Source organism: Acomys minous (assembly GCF_964271855.1).
Source record: "Acomys minous genome assembly, chromosome: 3".
Lineage (NCBI taxonomy): Eukaryota > Metazoa > Chordata > Mammalia > Rodentia > Muridae > Acomys > Acomys minous.
Window position 1 is genome coordinate 129,622,918 of NC_140485.1, and position 15,392 is coordinate 129,638,309.

The 15,392-nt window shown below is 45.0% G+C and overlaps 1 protein-coding gene across 7 annotated transcripts in view; it reads left to right on the forward strand.

The window, feature by feature from the left end:
• SASH1 (SAM and SH3 domain containing 1) overlaps positions 1–15,392 on the forward strand; it is a 305,726-nt gene that overhangs the window by 204,986 nt on the left and 85,348 nt on the right. For all 7 annotated transcript variants that reach the window (XM_084777496.1, XM_084777497.1, XM_084777495.1 and 4 more), the window contains 2 exons: positions 8,612–8,662; positions 8,782–8,831. In XM_084777496.1, the coding sequence (XP_084633622.1) occupies positions 8,612–8,662; positions 8,782–8,831 (101 nt within the window). The remainder of the gene's footprint in view (positions 1–8,611; positions 8,663–8,781; positions 8,832–15,392) is intronic.

Below are 15,392 nucleotides of genomic sequence, written 5' to 3' on the forward strand. Positions count from 1 at the left end.
CGTGCAAAGTCCTCAGCACCTTGGCTCTCTTAACTATGATGCTCCCTGTGTTGCCTTCCTTTTGAAATGGCCGCAGTGGTGTTTAGGACAGGGCCAGCCTCCCCATCCTGCTTTCCAGGTATATCACTCAGGGTTTTGAGACTGCCCCCTGCTTTTATCTGTTGTGCTGTGGACCTAGGAAAAGACCATGTGGGTTCTGCCCTTGGCCACCATGTCTGAATATGTTTCCTGTTAGTGCTTTTCTGGAGAGTTTCTTTGTTTGCTTTGCTTGGGGGGTGGGGAATTGCTGTCTGGTAGGGAATATTGTCACAGTGGACGGCTTCCATGCATATTTCCTGTTCATGTCACATGTATCACAGTTTTCTGTACTGTTTAGGTGACTGGGAAGAGATGAGAACATGATTCTTATACACACACACACACACACACACACACACACACACACACGGGGGAGGGGGTGGGAAGTGGACAAGACCATCAGACCATCAAAGGAAAAGGGAGAGAAAGGCAACATTCTGTGAGGAAAATCTTGTTTTTGTTTCAGAATTTTAAATTATACAGTACAATACAAATAACATAAGATAGGGGCTGGAGAGATGGCTCAGTGGTTAAGAGCACTGACTGCTCTTCCAGAGGTCCTGAGTTCAATTCCCAGCAACCACATGGTGGCTCACAACCATCCATAATGTGATCTGATGCCCTCTTCTGGTCTGTAGGTGTACATGCAGGCAGAGCACTGTATACATCATCATCATCATCATCATCATCATCATCATCATCATCATCATCATAACAATAAGGACAAATAACATAAGATGAGGTGTATGTTCGGTTTTGAGGGCAGATAAGACAGGACCTCATGTAGCTGAGGATGGCCTTTTTTTTTTTTTAACTGGAACTTCTGATGCTCCTGTTTCTATCTCTGAAGGGCTAAGATTGCCACCAAAGCTGCATCCTTAAATGACAAATGTTTCACAAAGAACTTTAGAGAAGAAATTAGTTTTCATATAACCAATGGAATTTAAAAAAAAAATCTTACCAACAGTGGCCTGGATCTGTTAGGTCCGGGTCAACGATATGAGATTCTAGTAGGGTGTACGTGTGTGTATGTGCTGTGAACCAGGTGCAGCATGAGGTTGCTGAAAAGAATAATACATAATTTTAATAGATAAAATGTTTTGCTTTATGGTCGGATAAGTAGAATATACACACTGCAAGGGGAAAAGTCAGAATTGCTTAAGAAGGGAATAAAAGTTACGCTTAAGGTTCCCGCTTGCCCTTCTAACTCAGATAATATCTGTGGGCTTCTTACTGACATAAATATATTTATCAGCCAGTATTGAATTTTCTGTGAGTATTTGTACACGCATATTTTCATATCTTTATTGCTGTGATTCATTTTTTTTAACATCGTGAGCCTATTTCATACCTGAAGTAATTTTTTTTTTATTAATTCATCACCCTCCCCCCATGTGTGTGTGTGTATAGGAGTACACATGTGTGTGAGCAGAAATCAGTGTCTAGATTCTCCTTCAGTGACTTCTAATGCCTTCTATCTTAGATTTTGAGACAGGGTCTCTCACCGAACCAGGACTTCAGTGATTGGCTAGACTAGCTGACCAGCAACCAGCAAGCCCTAGGATCCTCTGCCCCTCCCCTCCCCAGGGCTGGATTTACAGATTCGCCTTTTACTTGGGTGCTAGGGATGCACACCTCTGACCTTGTGTTTTCATGGCAAGCGCGTCTCCAGTGGAGCCATCTCCCCAGCTGAAGCAGTCTTCATATATTGAGCCATTTAGTCTGTTAGCATATATGGCATAGCCCTTAGCTGGAAAGTGTGTCATTTTTGTTTTGTGTTTTCACAGTGCTGGGGCTAGAACCCTGGGCCTTACATGTGCTAAACATGGATTCTTCTAGTGAGCTACACACACACACACACACACAGAGAGAGAGAGAGAGAGAGAGAGAGAGAGAGAGAGAGAGAGAGAGAGAGAGAGAGACAGACACAGACACAGACACAGAGACAGAGACAGAGACAGACAGACAGACAGACAGACAGACAGACAGACAGACAGACTGACTTCCTCTAGGCAATGAAGAGAAGTAGGGTTTTCGGACAAGAATTTCTCTCCCTGGTGGAGCAGCAATGCTCTCTGGCTGAGTGGTACCCACAGTTATTGATGCTCGGTGAACGTCGCATATGTTATAATAGTTACTTTCCCCCATCACTTTGATCAACTAACTACTTGACTGTCTTAGTTACTTTCTCAGTTTTGTGATAAATACCCTGACCAAAGCAACTTACGAGAGAAAGGGCTAATTTTGGCTGACACTTCCAGAGAAGATGGAGTCCATCATGGCAATGATGGGCTGAAAGCAGGGCTGCAAGTAAGGGTGGACGGCCGTTAAGAGGTGATACCGTGGCAGGAGGCGCGGCAGGGGAACAGGAGCTCTATACTGTTATCTATTGACTGTGAGAAGTGAGAGTGCCCAGCTGCCTCCCGCGCCCCTCCCCCGACTTTATCAAGCAGGAGACCCCCAGCCCATTCAGAACGCTTAGTTAAACCTCTCTGTAAGTGTCCTCAAAGAAAGACATACCCAGAGTTGTGTCTCCTAGGTCATTTCAAATCCAGTCACATAGACAGAGATTGACTATCCATTAACAAGCCACAGGATTGCGGATCATCCTGACAGAGCCTACCTCTGCTTCCTGTCTGGGCTGCCGCATGGACAACCATTCATAATGCAGTGGGGTGTTTGGGTTTGGGCTAGGTGGGGGACCTCTGTCCTGCTTATATGGTGCTACCCTCCTCCCTTCCCCACTGTATCAGTTAGTACAACAGAGAGTTTAGGGTTGGAGAGCGAAACGTTGGCCTCGTGGCTGTGAAGGCACGAACAAGACCTTGACAAATGGCTGCTGCTGCACAGTGAGAGTAGATTTATGTTTAGACCAGAGTAAACCATGCATCCAGGTAATAATTTTGAGCAATGAAGTAAGTTTGCTACAGGAATCGTTAAAGAAACAGATAAATCATAGTAATTTCAACACGGCACTTTTGCCATTCAATAAATGGGTATTTTAAATTTCATTTGCTTTTGAACTAAGTTCAATAATTTATAGAGTAAGTCATTCAAAGATTAATGCTCAGGAGGGAAGAAAATCACCACACAAGAACAGAAACATATCATTTATGTATATTACATCGGAGCCTTCCCTGCCTGTTTCCATTATAAATCCGATCTTGCAAGAGTGTATTATAAAAAGTTTGCCATGGGCTAAGGTTTGACATTTGTCTCAACCTCCTGAGACTCTGGGTTTTTGGTTTTTTTGTTTTGTTTTAAATTTGATTTTCTTTCTTAACTAATATAACAGCTAGTTATGGGTTGTTTTCCCCCAGACGTGTGTGTGTGTGTGTGTGTGTGTGTGTGTGTGTGTGTGTGTACGTACGCATGTTTGTGTGTTTGCATCCATATGTTTGTATGTGTACAAAAGTGTACATGCAGGTATTCCTACATGTGTGTGCATGTGGAGGCCAGAAGACAATGTTGGGTGTTTTCTTCAGTTACTCTCCTTTATCTTAATGTGTGTGTGTGTGTGTGTGTGTGTTCATACTCAAATGTTTGCATGTGTGCCATGTGTGCATGCAGGCATTCCTGCACGTGTGTGCATGTGGAGGCCAGAAACAATGTTTTCTTCAGTACTCTTCTTTACCTTAATGTGTGTGTGTGTGTGTGTTCACACTCAAATGTTTGTATGTGTGCACATGTATACGTGCAGGCATTCCTACATGTGTGTGCATGTGGAGGCCAGAAAACAGTGTTGGCTGTTTTTTTCAGTTACTCTCTTTTACCTTGTGTGTGTGTGTATGTGTGTGTGTGTATGTGTGTGTGTGTATGTGTGTGTGTGTATGTGTGTATCCACACTCAAATGTTTGTATGTGTGTACATGTGTACATGCAGGCATTCCTGCATGTGTGTGCATATGAAGGCCAGAAGACAATGTTGGGTGTTGTCTTCAGTTACTCTCCTTTACTTTAATGTGCGTGTGTGTGTGTGTGTGCGTGCGCGCGCGTGTGCGTGCATGTGTGTGTGTTGTGTGTGTGTGTGTATGAAGGCCAGGTGTTGACACTGCGTATCATCTTGCAGACTTACTAAACCTGTGAGTCAGGGGTAGTTGTAGTTAAGTCTTCTTATGCAAAGCTTCTTTGTTTGTTGGTTGGTTTTTCAAGACAGGGTTTCTTCGTGTATCCTTGGCTGTCCTGGACTCAGTCTGTAGACCAGGCTGGCCTCGAACTCACGGAGATCCACCTGCCTCTGCCTCCCAAGTGCTGGGATTACAGGTGTGCATTACCACGCCCAGCTTACACAGAGCTTGTCCGTGTGAACAGGTCTATTACAGTTTTTATGTTTGTGTATGTGTGTGCGTGAGCATACAGGGAGCAGTCAGGAGACAACTTGAGGAGTTGGTTCTCCGTCTACCGTGAAGGTCTCAGGGACTGGACTCAGGTTGCCAGGCTCGACAACAAGCGCTCTTACCCACTGAGTTTACCACTATCAGCTCCTGGGCTCCCTGTGTGAAGCCAGCATACTAGCAAGAGCACATGGCGGTCTGCGTTTCCCTCGTGTCGCACCGAGTGAGCCGTGGAACCTGGCTTTTCCACCTCTTTCCTGTGGTTCTTGTGAAGGAGGCGGAGTCAGCCCCGAGCCGCGCTGGTGGGTGTTTGCTGTTCTTCCCTTCTGTCTTGGAACAGCACAGTGGTTTATCCCTCCTGCCTTTCCAGCTGGAAAGTTCATTTGGCAGCAAAAAGGGACAGAGAAATGTGAATTTCCACAAGAGCTCGGAAACAGCTGGAGAGAGGGACAGGGCATGAAACCTATTTTCCAGGACCTTATTTCTGCCCTCAGATGGGTTTGGGGTCTGGTGTATAGCATCAAAGGCTAGAACACATTAGAACAAACTATATTCATTTATGGTCAATGCCTCAGCATTACATTTGACCCATGTGCTGTACATGTATACACCTGGACAAGCAGGGGAAGTATGCACGTGCATAGCTGGTGATTTTTGGCAAGCAACTGGTTTTGTCTTGGGCTGTGTGTATTTGCAAATAGTATTTTTTGTTTACAAAAATGCACTTTAAACTTGAAAGTTCTCCAAATATTGTTTCCAAAGCTTAAGTATCTGATTTCCAGATAGAGCTGTAGGCACCGGGAATGCTGACTGCACCAGGATCTACGCAGGACCAGTTGGACTTTGAACATAGCTCTGACATGTTAGAAACACTGTTAGCAACACTGCCTTGTAAAAAGTTATGTGTCAGGTTTGTTCCAGAAATATATTATGGACAAATAGCTAGAATAAAAATCCAAGAGGATGGCTGGGAATATGGCTTAGGGGGTAGAGTGCTTCCAGTGAGAGCCTGGCAGCCTGGCTACAATCCCTGGAACCCACAGGACAAGGCGCGAACCTGTTGCCAAAGTTGTGCTTTCCCTTCCACAAACACTTTGTGTGAAACAGTCACACTCTTCCTGTCGTCATCGTTGGCGTCATCATCATCATCATCATTCATTGTTTTTAAATATATATAACTTTATATAACATACACACACACACACACACACACACACACACACACACACACACACACACAAACCCCAAAACCAGATTCTTAAGGGCAGTGGAGTTCTATGAGGCTTCATAAGCAGTGGGCTGAGTGAGCAGCTGTTAAGATGGTTTTTTCCTCATTCAGGCTGTTTATGCACAATTGTCTTCCCAGCTTTACTCAATTCTGGCACATTCATTGTTTTCCTTGTGGCAAAAAAACAAAACAAGTCTGCATAGTATGCAGCCCACCCTCCTTCTGGTTTCAATGTTTGCAGGACAGCACCACCCACCACATGCAGTGCTGAGCAGCGGGTTCCCAGAACCCACCTCTGTACCCCATGAGAAAGCGCGCTGATGGTGATGGGCTGCTTTTGGGCTCCGATGCCTGCTACGTCTTTACATCTCTAGCTTTCCTTGGAACTGCCCTTATTTCTGTGCTGCCTTTCTCCTTCAGCAAAGCTTCTCTGCTGGTGTTTTATGATTGTGCTAATCATGACCCATACTAAACTTGGGAACCAGATACCCATGGGGACGCATCTCTGGACATGGCTGTGACCTGTCCACTCCCTAGATGTTCGCTGAGGCGAACACAACAGCTCCTAAATTCAAAATGTAGTCCTGAAGAATATAACCGTGGCTAGAGCTACCGCAATATGATTGTTGAAGACATCGAAGTCATTCTGGTAGTTTACGCTATAGACTGCTCCTGGCATGTGTGCCCATCAGCTTACAACAAGTTCGCTGGGGGTGAGTACTGGAGCTTTGCGTAAGCATAGTCTGAGAACTTGCGTTCTGGCAACTCTGACACACAAGGCTCAGCCATTTATCTGCAGCGTGCTAACTATAGAGGTGATGATCCCACAGGAGGTTGATTTGACCTGGCCACATTAGGAGGAGGAGGAACAGATAAAGGTGGCAGAAGGGAAGGCTTTCCAGTGGCCTTAGTCCACCTTCTGAGTGACCTTGAAAAGATAGTTTCAAAATGCCAGTGCTGCCCAGTTGGTTTCTCTTATCTGCAAGGGGCTGAGGTTTGCTAAGAACTCAGGTTTTCTTATAAATCAAAGGTTCAAATATATTTTTCTAAAAGCAAGTGTGTGTGTGTGTGTGTGTGTGTGTGTGTGTGTGTGTGTGTGTGTTTCTTCTAACAGTAACTGGAGTTTTAGCGCAAGAATCTGGCTCCAGCAGTCTAAGTAGGTTGGTCTCATCTCAACATGTCTTAAAAAGCAAAGAGAGAAATGTTAATCCGTGCAGCCACATTGGGTAGAACAGATAAGGAGAGATGGACTCCCAAGTCCATCTTTAGGGTACTGACATTGTTTTGGGGAGATTAGAGGTTTGCATAGGTGGGTATCCCTGTCAAAATGTGGTCTTCTTGGCCACTGCCTCAGTTCTGGGAGGATGGTCTGAAGATGTTTGAGTGTCGTGACAGAAGAGACAGGAACTAGTCCCTGAAAGATGAACACTCCTACTCTAAGGTGTGGCCTCTCCATTATGGATAATTGTCCTCATCTGTTCTAAGAATACAAAGGTGACTACAGGTTTAGGACAATGACCTAACTTTATGCCCTACTGCTGAAGTAAAGGGGACAGACAGGGTGTACGATGAAGGCAGAAGTGTCAGCCGTTCGGTAACGGTGGCCCAGGTGAACAGTCAATGGTTTTTTGGCACAAGCAGCTTCTAAGTGTGTGCCTCGGAGCTGCCCCTTAGTGGACCTACCTTGGATAAGACCTCTGCTTACATGTGTGTTGACTTGGAATTAGTCTTTTAAAAACAAAACAAAAAACAAACACACCAGTGTGTGGCTCTGTTCTGTGGATGGCTTTTGTCTTCTTATAATTACATCCAAATGTTTCCTTGTACAGTTTTTGCACTTGAACCACCAAAGCTCATCTCAGCCTATTGTTTGCATCCCATGAAACTCATTTCTCTCCCCTTTTCGTTTTACAAAAGGGAAACACACCCTTTACTATAATCTGAGGGTGTTATAGGACATGGTTTTTATCTCTAAAATGGATTCCTCTGTCCTTGTGATTTAATGTTCCTCAATAAACTCGTAGCGTCCTGCATTTTTTACATCATCCATCTCCTGCAAGCTGAGAGCTCTTATAAATTTTCAAGCAGGCCAGTTCATTTGTATTATATATGGTGATTATTTTTAAAGGCTGAAATAATATCGAGCTAGTCTTCCCATATTTTTTTTTCTTGGTTTTTCAAGACAGGGTTTCTCTGTGTCGCCCTGGTTGTCCTGGACTCACTTTGTAGATGAGGCTGGCCTCGAACTCACAGCGATCGACCTGCCTCTGCCTCCCCAAGTGCTGGTGTTACAGGTGTGCACGGCCGCTCCCACTTCCAGCTTTCTAACACACATTTACAAGAAGCCTGACATTACTGAATTCTTTGACTACATTTAGAATTTCAAAATCAGCTTGGGAGCTGCCAAGATGGCTGTCCCAGCAGGTAAGAGCACTTGCTACCAAACCTGGCAGCCTGACTTTAATCCCGGGAGCCCCCATGGTGGAAGGTGTGAATTGACATCTACAAGATGACCACTGACCTTGACATGCTTGCCAGGACACCAGTGTGCCCCCCTCCCCCAACAAATATAGACAAATGTAAAATAATCAGTCCGGGACTGCACTGTTATTAAAAAAATTTTTTTTAACTCAACTTCAACAGCTGCAGTAAAGCCAGTGTCCAGTGATCAATGTAACCAGAGACCCTTTTCACCAGAAACTGTCCCTTCAGTCGACTGGTGCTTGTATGTAGTGGGACTGTGAGCAGCGTAGAGCGATGAAGTTTGGGAAACAGTTCATTTCTAGGAGACCTGCACTTCCATTTGAAAAGCACCTCAGGTTTTCCAGAGCACTCGTTTACCTCCTCCATCTCCTCCCACCATACAGCGGAGCACTCCCCAAATCCTCCCGTCTCGTCTTACACATCTATTTATCTTTTCTGTGCGTGCCATGTTTGGGACTCTCATTAAAGCTGCATCTGTTCTCTTTTAGGAGAAACCCGACGCCAGCCCCACGTCCCTTCAGCTGCGGTCCCAGATCGAAGTAAGCACAGCCACTTTCATCCTTTAGTTTTGCTTCTGCCTTTCCTTTTAAGTGATACTCTGTAGCAATCAGACTCAGCCTCGCCCCTGCTGACACTGAGAACTTTCTCTCTCTTCTAGGAGTCCCTAGGCTTCTGCAGCGCCGTGTCAACACCAGAGGTGGAAAGAAAGTAAGTCATTCTCCTCCCGCCCGGGTCTGAGCGTCTAGGAAGGCGTCAGGGTTGGGGCTGGATGGGCCGTTCTTTAGCATCGTCTGTGTGGTTGCACCTACCAAAGTGGGCTTCGCAGTCCAGCTGGAGATGCAGCTTTTCAGCAGGGTTATTAATTTTGCATAGCTGGTTGGGAGGGAGCCCCCAAATAAACACCTGGAACTAAGGGAAAGGGCAGGTAAGTCAACAGGGATAGGTTTTCATCTCTGATGTTTGCTTTTAATAGAGGATGAAACACAAGAAGGAACCAAGTACAAAAATAAAATTAATTCTAACTAAAGCAATGATTTTTGGAGGTCCTCCCCTGTACCTCATTTGGGCATGCCACTACAAAACAAACATGTGATGTGTGTGCCAAAGGCTGGCATACACACATGAACCTTTTCTGTTCAAGGACTATTTTTGTTTTCTTGTCCTAACTTAAAACTCTGTAATTTTTCTTCTCATAGAAGATGATGCTATATTTTATATGTTCAGTGTTTCTTTTAGACAACTTAAAAAACAGATGTCTTTATCTATATGCTGTCCCTTTTCTGCCTTATTCCATTGTTATCCTGATAGAATGTTCTACGTATGATTTTTCCCCCCCTGAGGTAAAGAGATTTAAAGAAAGTCCCCGTCTCTAAGCAGACACTTCCTCTGGCCCAGAGCCACTTGTCCTGGTTTGTGCCAGGAGAGGCAGAGAAGTGGTTTAGGAGTGAAGTATTTTAGGAATGAGACGCACACGCTGGGCAAGTGTGTGTGCGCTTTACAGCCCGCTCGGCCTAATCCAGCCACGTGTGTGCTGCTGGCAGAGGTGGCAGCATCGGGGAGTGAACGCCGCTTTACCAAAAGGCTGCCGTTCTGAACCTGAGGGCCTTCGAAGGCTTTGGGCCAAGGGTATAGACTACCATTAAAACCAAAGAGCCAATGAAAAGCAAAGGTTAGAGGGCAAATGTACACACTGTATAGGAATCTCTTGTCTGAGCTGACTTACATCCAGGGTCCCAGTCCTTTCGAGCATGAAGAGCCGAGAGTGTCTCTGCACACCGACTTTGAACTTGGAGGTTCTGAAGTGTTGGTGAAGCAATGAGAACCGGGCCAGTGGGTTCCCTTGGCCTACTGCATCACTTGGGTATGATGTAGGCAGATTCCTTCAGGTAACAAGAGATGCTCCTTTTTCCTAGGAGGGAAGTGACTCACCCATTTTGGATTAGCCTTGGTTAAGCTGGGTCCACTCCTTTCCCTTAGTGGTGGCGAGTCATGTTTTCTGTGTTTGTATTCTTGCCTTCGAAACATGGTGTGACTCCTGTGGCCAAGGGCGAGACTGATGGACTCCTCTGAGGTTAACAAGGAATTTGCACCACACACACTGTTGACAAACAACCCCAGCACCGCCCACCCCCCATCTCCCCATCTCCCCATCTGGGTGGTACTGCCGTTTTGCTTCTGTTATTTCAATTGGTTCAGGTTTAAGTATTTCTAAGCATTTTGAACTTTTTAAAATATTTTATTCATTTCTCTAGTAATGTTTCTTGACAATTATAGCATTCCTTCTTAACCCCAAAACAAAGCTTTCCTTTAGACTCAGCACTTACTCACATGTGTGTGCTCTTTTGTTCTCTCTCTCTCTTTCTCTCTCTCACCTCCCCCCTAAATACACACGCAGAGTTGCTGAGCCATCTGAGAGTAAGTTGCACACATCACAGACTGAACCCCTCGAGTCCTTTGGCATGTATTTCTTGAGCACAAAGACAGTCTCTGACAGAACCACGGGATTTGTCAACAAGAAAACTTAAAGGGAGTTCTCCCTAACTTGCAGTTCAGCTTTCTCTCATCGTCCCAATGCTGTCTCTTATAGCATTCTTTTTTCAATCTACTTCTTAAAAAAACATAACCACAAACAAAACAAAACAAAAAACAAACAAACAAACAAAAACTTGTGGCATTTTCATTGTCTGAAAGAGTTTCTCAGTCTTTTGTGGCCTGGCCATTTTTACAGAGTAGCCTAGTTGTTGCTGTTGTTTTGGTTTTTGTTTTTTATTGTTTGTTTGTTTGGTTGGTTTTTCCAGACAGTGTTTCTCTGTGTAGCTTTGACTGTCCTAGACTGGCTTTGTAGACAAGGCTGGCCTCAAACTCACAGAGAGATCTGCCTGCCTCTGCTTCTCAAGTGCTGGGATTAAAGACGTGTGCTGCCACCACCCGGCTGGCCTAGTTGTTTTATGTTAGTGCTTTCTTGTGCCTTTTCTTTTCCATTACCTCAGGAGCTTCATGCTGCTGCTAATCCCATGGTTGTTGATAATGAATTTTGATGATTTCTTTATTATGGTATCTGTCAGGCTTGCTCTGGGAAATCATGTTGGTTTTGTTTGTTTGTTTGTTTGTTTTGTTTTCCTATTTGAAACTCTATAGGGCTTGCTCCTTATCAAACTTTGACCAGGTTTTAAGATTCTGCAATTCTTCCGAAGTCAATTTTTAACACAATGGCTATAAAGTAGAAAATACTTATTAGTTGATAATTATTTTTAGATTAAAATCTTTTAAGAGATTTCAGGTTTTGTCTTGTTGTTAAAGATGAGCCATCACTCTGAAATTTCTTAAGTCAGATATAGTTAGAACAGATTTAATGCACGGCTTACTTTGAAAGTTACTCATTGGGCTTTATAGTGCCCAATGTTCAACTGGAAAATCCCTCGATTCCCTCCCACCCGAACGCTGGCTGGCACCTTGGCAGTTGTTCATTGAGGGTGTGGAAGATGGCCCGGAAAACCAGTTGGTTGTGTCTGGTTAGTGTCCTCTGAGTGGCTGCCAACCCAAACCCTACTCCACTCAGAGTGTTGCTTTACGGGTAGAAATGGTCTTCTGCTTTTTATTCCAAATGTAAGAGATCTTAGTAAACAAAGGGAGACATGGCCTATGGCAGTCTTTCTGTGGGGGATGGGCTTAGGGGCCACAGACCAGAGCATCCTTCTACCTTCTGGATCCAGGGTTCCCCTGTTGTCTCTGGGACAAAGCTATGCTAAGACAGGGATCTGACACTGGATTATGATACTAGGTCTGTTTCCTAAACAACAACAACAACAACAGCAAAACCCCAGAACTTTTCCCAGGAGTACTTTACGCTTAACAGTGTTTAAAGTCTTAAGTTCCAGGAAGTAAACTTGGGCCAAGGGAGGGGGTGTGGTGAGTCTGGCACAGAGAGGACAAGGAATGAGGAATCCTGACACACCTGGCATCACATTGATGGCCCAGCCTGGTTTGGCTGTAAGCTTCCAGGCTCCAGGCTACTTGGCCTACACAATATAAAATCAAGGAGGTAGGTCAGTGGGAAGGGAACCCGGATCCTCCCACCGCATCGCCACTCTGACAAACACCCTCTTTCATCCTGGTTTTCAGCAGGGTGGTTCTTGTTTGGTTTTGCCTGTGGTGTGGCATGTGCTCCAGCAGACCTGTCAGTGAGCCGATGGCCAGCCACATCCTCCTTCTCTTGGGCCATATGCTTTCACTAAGAAGATGCCTGAGGGAGCAAGGGAGCTTTCATTTGAGCCCTTTCTTTTGACAATGATCTGCATTACCTAGTGATAAAACATAGTATCCACACCTTGGCCCCCATCTTGGATTGTTTGGTGCCTTGAACGGTGACTATGAGCTAAATTTCTTGTTAGCAGCTCTTCTCAAAGATATCTGAAAAGAAGCGAAGCCTTTCCTTCTTTCCTTTTATTTTTCTTGGCTAGGATGTATCTTTATATCAGTGAGGAATACATTAACTGTGACAATCAGGAAGGCTGACAATACTGACATAATACCAGTTTTATTAGATCCATTTTCCCCCCATTCATATACTTAGGACTAGCTCTGTGACTCAGCAGGCTTTTAGGAACCCAGGCCGTGGTTTCTGTTCTCTCTGTCTCTCTGACTGTCTCTCTGTCTCTATCTGTCTGTCCGTCTCTCTCTAACGAGAGTGGTGGTGGGGGACCTCAAAGTGGCTGCTACATCTTTGGAAATACAGTGAAGTGGGATGTCAAAGGCACACTTTTTAAAAAGTTTACCTAGAAGCTCCTCCCACAGCATTCCTGTTTCTACTCTTTGTTTCTTCAGACAGCAGCTGTTTACTGAGTTGGCACGGAGGCCATGCAGTGTTCTGGGTGCTAAGATATAGTCATGCCCAGACAGATAGCTCACATTTAAAGGGAGAGAGAGCTATAGGAAGCGCGCGCGCGCGCGCGCGCGCACACACACACACACACACACACACACACACACACACACACCTCATAGTTGAAATGTTGGTATGGACAAAAGCAAAGAGTTGAGTGATTTGAGGCACTGGCTTTGGTGGCAGATAGACTGAGTGTGCTGTGTGAGGAGAGCCCACAATGTGCTTCGGCCACCATGAATCCATGAATCCTACCTCCACTGGGCTAGACTGAGACCCTCTGATACCATGAGCCAAAATATATATCCCCTGGAGAAAAGAATTAGGTTATTCAATTGCTGAGTCGAAAGAAAGTTTTGATAGCTGAACACATCTTTGCTCTGAACAGAATAATCTTCTTCTTCTTCTTCTTCTTCTTCTTCTTCTTCTTCTTCTTCTTCTTCTTCCTCTTCTTCTTCTTCTTCAACTCCTTCATTTGTTCACTTCACATCTCGATTGTAGCCAGAATATTATTCTTAAAAGAGAGAGAGAGATTTGTCAATTGGGAGGAAATTAGTATTTTCCATAAGATCTGATGTTTCATTTGTGTTCTATACACACATATAAGATTCGTCTGAAGTGAGCCAGATGCCTAGCAGTAATGCCAGGATTCTCTATTTAGTATTTTCAAGGAACCCATGAAGCCTGTCTCTGGAGCCATCTAGTTATTTCTTTTCTGTGTAGAGATGTTTTCATAGAGTTGGTTCATATAGAGTACACATTAGAAAAGAGAAAAAGGAAGAATATGTGCTTTAGGCTTTATCATCTACTGAGAATGGTTCCAGGCACCTATACAGTACCTACAATGCCTTTCCTGTGATGCTCCATCCATTACTGCCCCTTATTCATAAACACAGGAAATGAAACACAGAGAGGCCATTACGTTGCTCAAAGCTACACAGCCACTCAGCATTAGAACCCAGTGTTACATCCCAGTTAAAATGGCTGAGCTTGTGTGCCAAGCATTGTAATTCCAAACTCTATAATTGTGTGACTTCTGGAAACCCAGAGGTTAGGGGTTGTGATGGTAAATCATCAGCCATCAGCCTGACTGGATGTCGATCACCATGGAAACACACCTGGGGAGCTGGTGATTTAGAAAGGCTTGGCAGGAGGGAAGACCCACTTTAAATGTGGGTGTCACCACCCTAGGGGCTGGGATCCCAATTTGAATACCCAGGTGGGTACCAGCATCCATCTCTGTCTGCCTCCTGGCCGAGGACACACTTGACTGGCCTCCTTACATTCCCTGCTTTATGTGCTTGAACCTTGAGCCAAAGTAAAATCTTTCTTCCCTTATTGTTTTATGTCAGGTGTTTAGTCACAATGAGAAAAGGAAGGAAGATGGACAGATGGGTTTATTAGCATAGATAAACAGCAGTTAAAACCTACACTCTACTGCTACTGGAAACAGGCGCCAGGGCGTCTCTCGCCGAGATCTAAGCTAGGCCTTAGTCACTTATTTATCTACCGAGGCAAGAAAGTCTGAAATAAATCGCAAAGCTTCACCGTCGCCGATATTTATAACTTGTTTCTTACTAAGTCTTTCACCAGAGTTGAACATTCACTGATTTAGCTTCACTCTTTTCCATTCCAGTGACTACACTTGAACTATTTTATGGCCAGCAAAAGTCCAAATATATAGGGTGATAGAAAGGCAGATAAATAAAGGGAGGCAAAGGCAGTAGAGCAGGTTCTGTGGTCCAGCGGTGGTTGGGATACAAGCCGTGATGGATGAACTCCCTGATCACGCATGTGCGGACCTCAGCACTGCTCTCTTGCCTCATCTGGCAGCTGAAGGCTCTGATTCGTGTGTCAGCTTCCTCCCACCCACCCTAGCCCCCCACCTCCCCGCCCTTCTCCCTCATACTCAGGAACCTGTCTCCTCCTCTCCCCTTCCTTCTTCCGTCTTCATCTTCCTGTCCTTAGGGAAGAAGCCCCGCCTCAGTTCTTGCTCAATGCCTGACTCCCCTGCTCTCTGCACTTCTGACTTCTCTTTCCTCTTTCCCTTTGAGCCCAGTGTCCCACATTCTGCCCTCCGCCCGCTCGGCCACCTCATGTCCTGCCACCTGCTTCCCAGGCAGGTTCCTCTGGCAGGTCCTGTCCTGTGGCATGCTTAACCTCTGAACTTGCTGTGTGTCACTGTGCGATGTTCCCCCGTGTGACGTACTTTCTTGTCACTGTGACCAAATATCTGACAGAAACAATTAAAGGAGGATTATTTATTTATTTATTTATTTATTTATTTATTTTTGCGTATGACTCAGGAGATTCAGGCCATCACAGTGGCAGCATCAGCTCCTAGCCCTGGCAGCAAGAATAAGAGGCAACTGGCCATATCCTGAGAG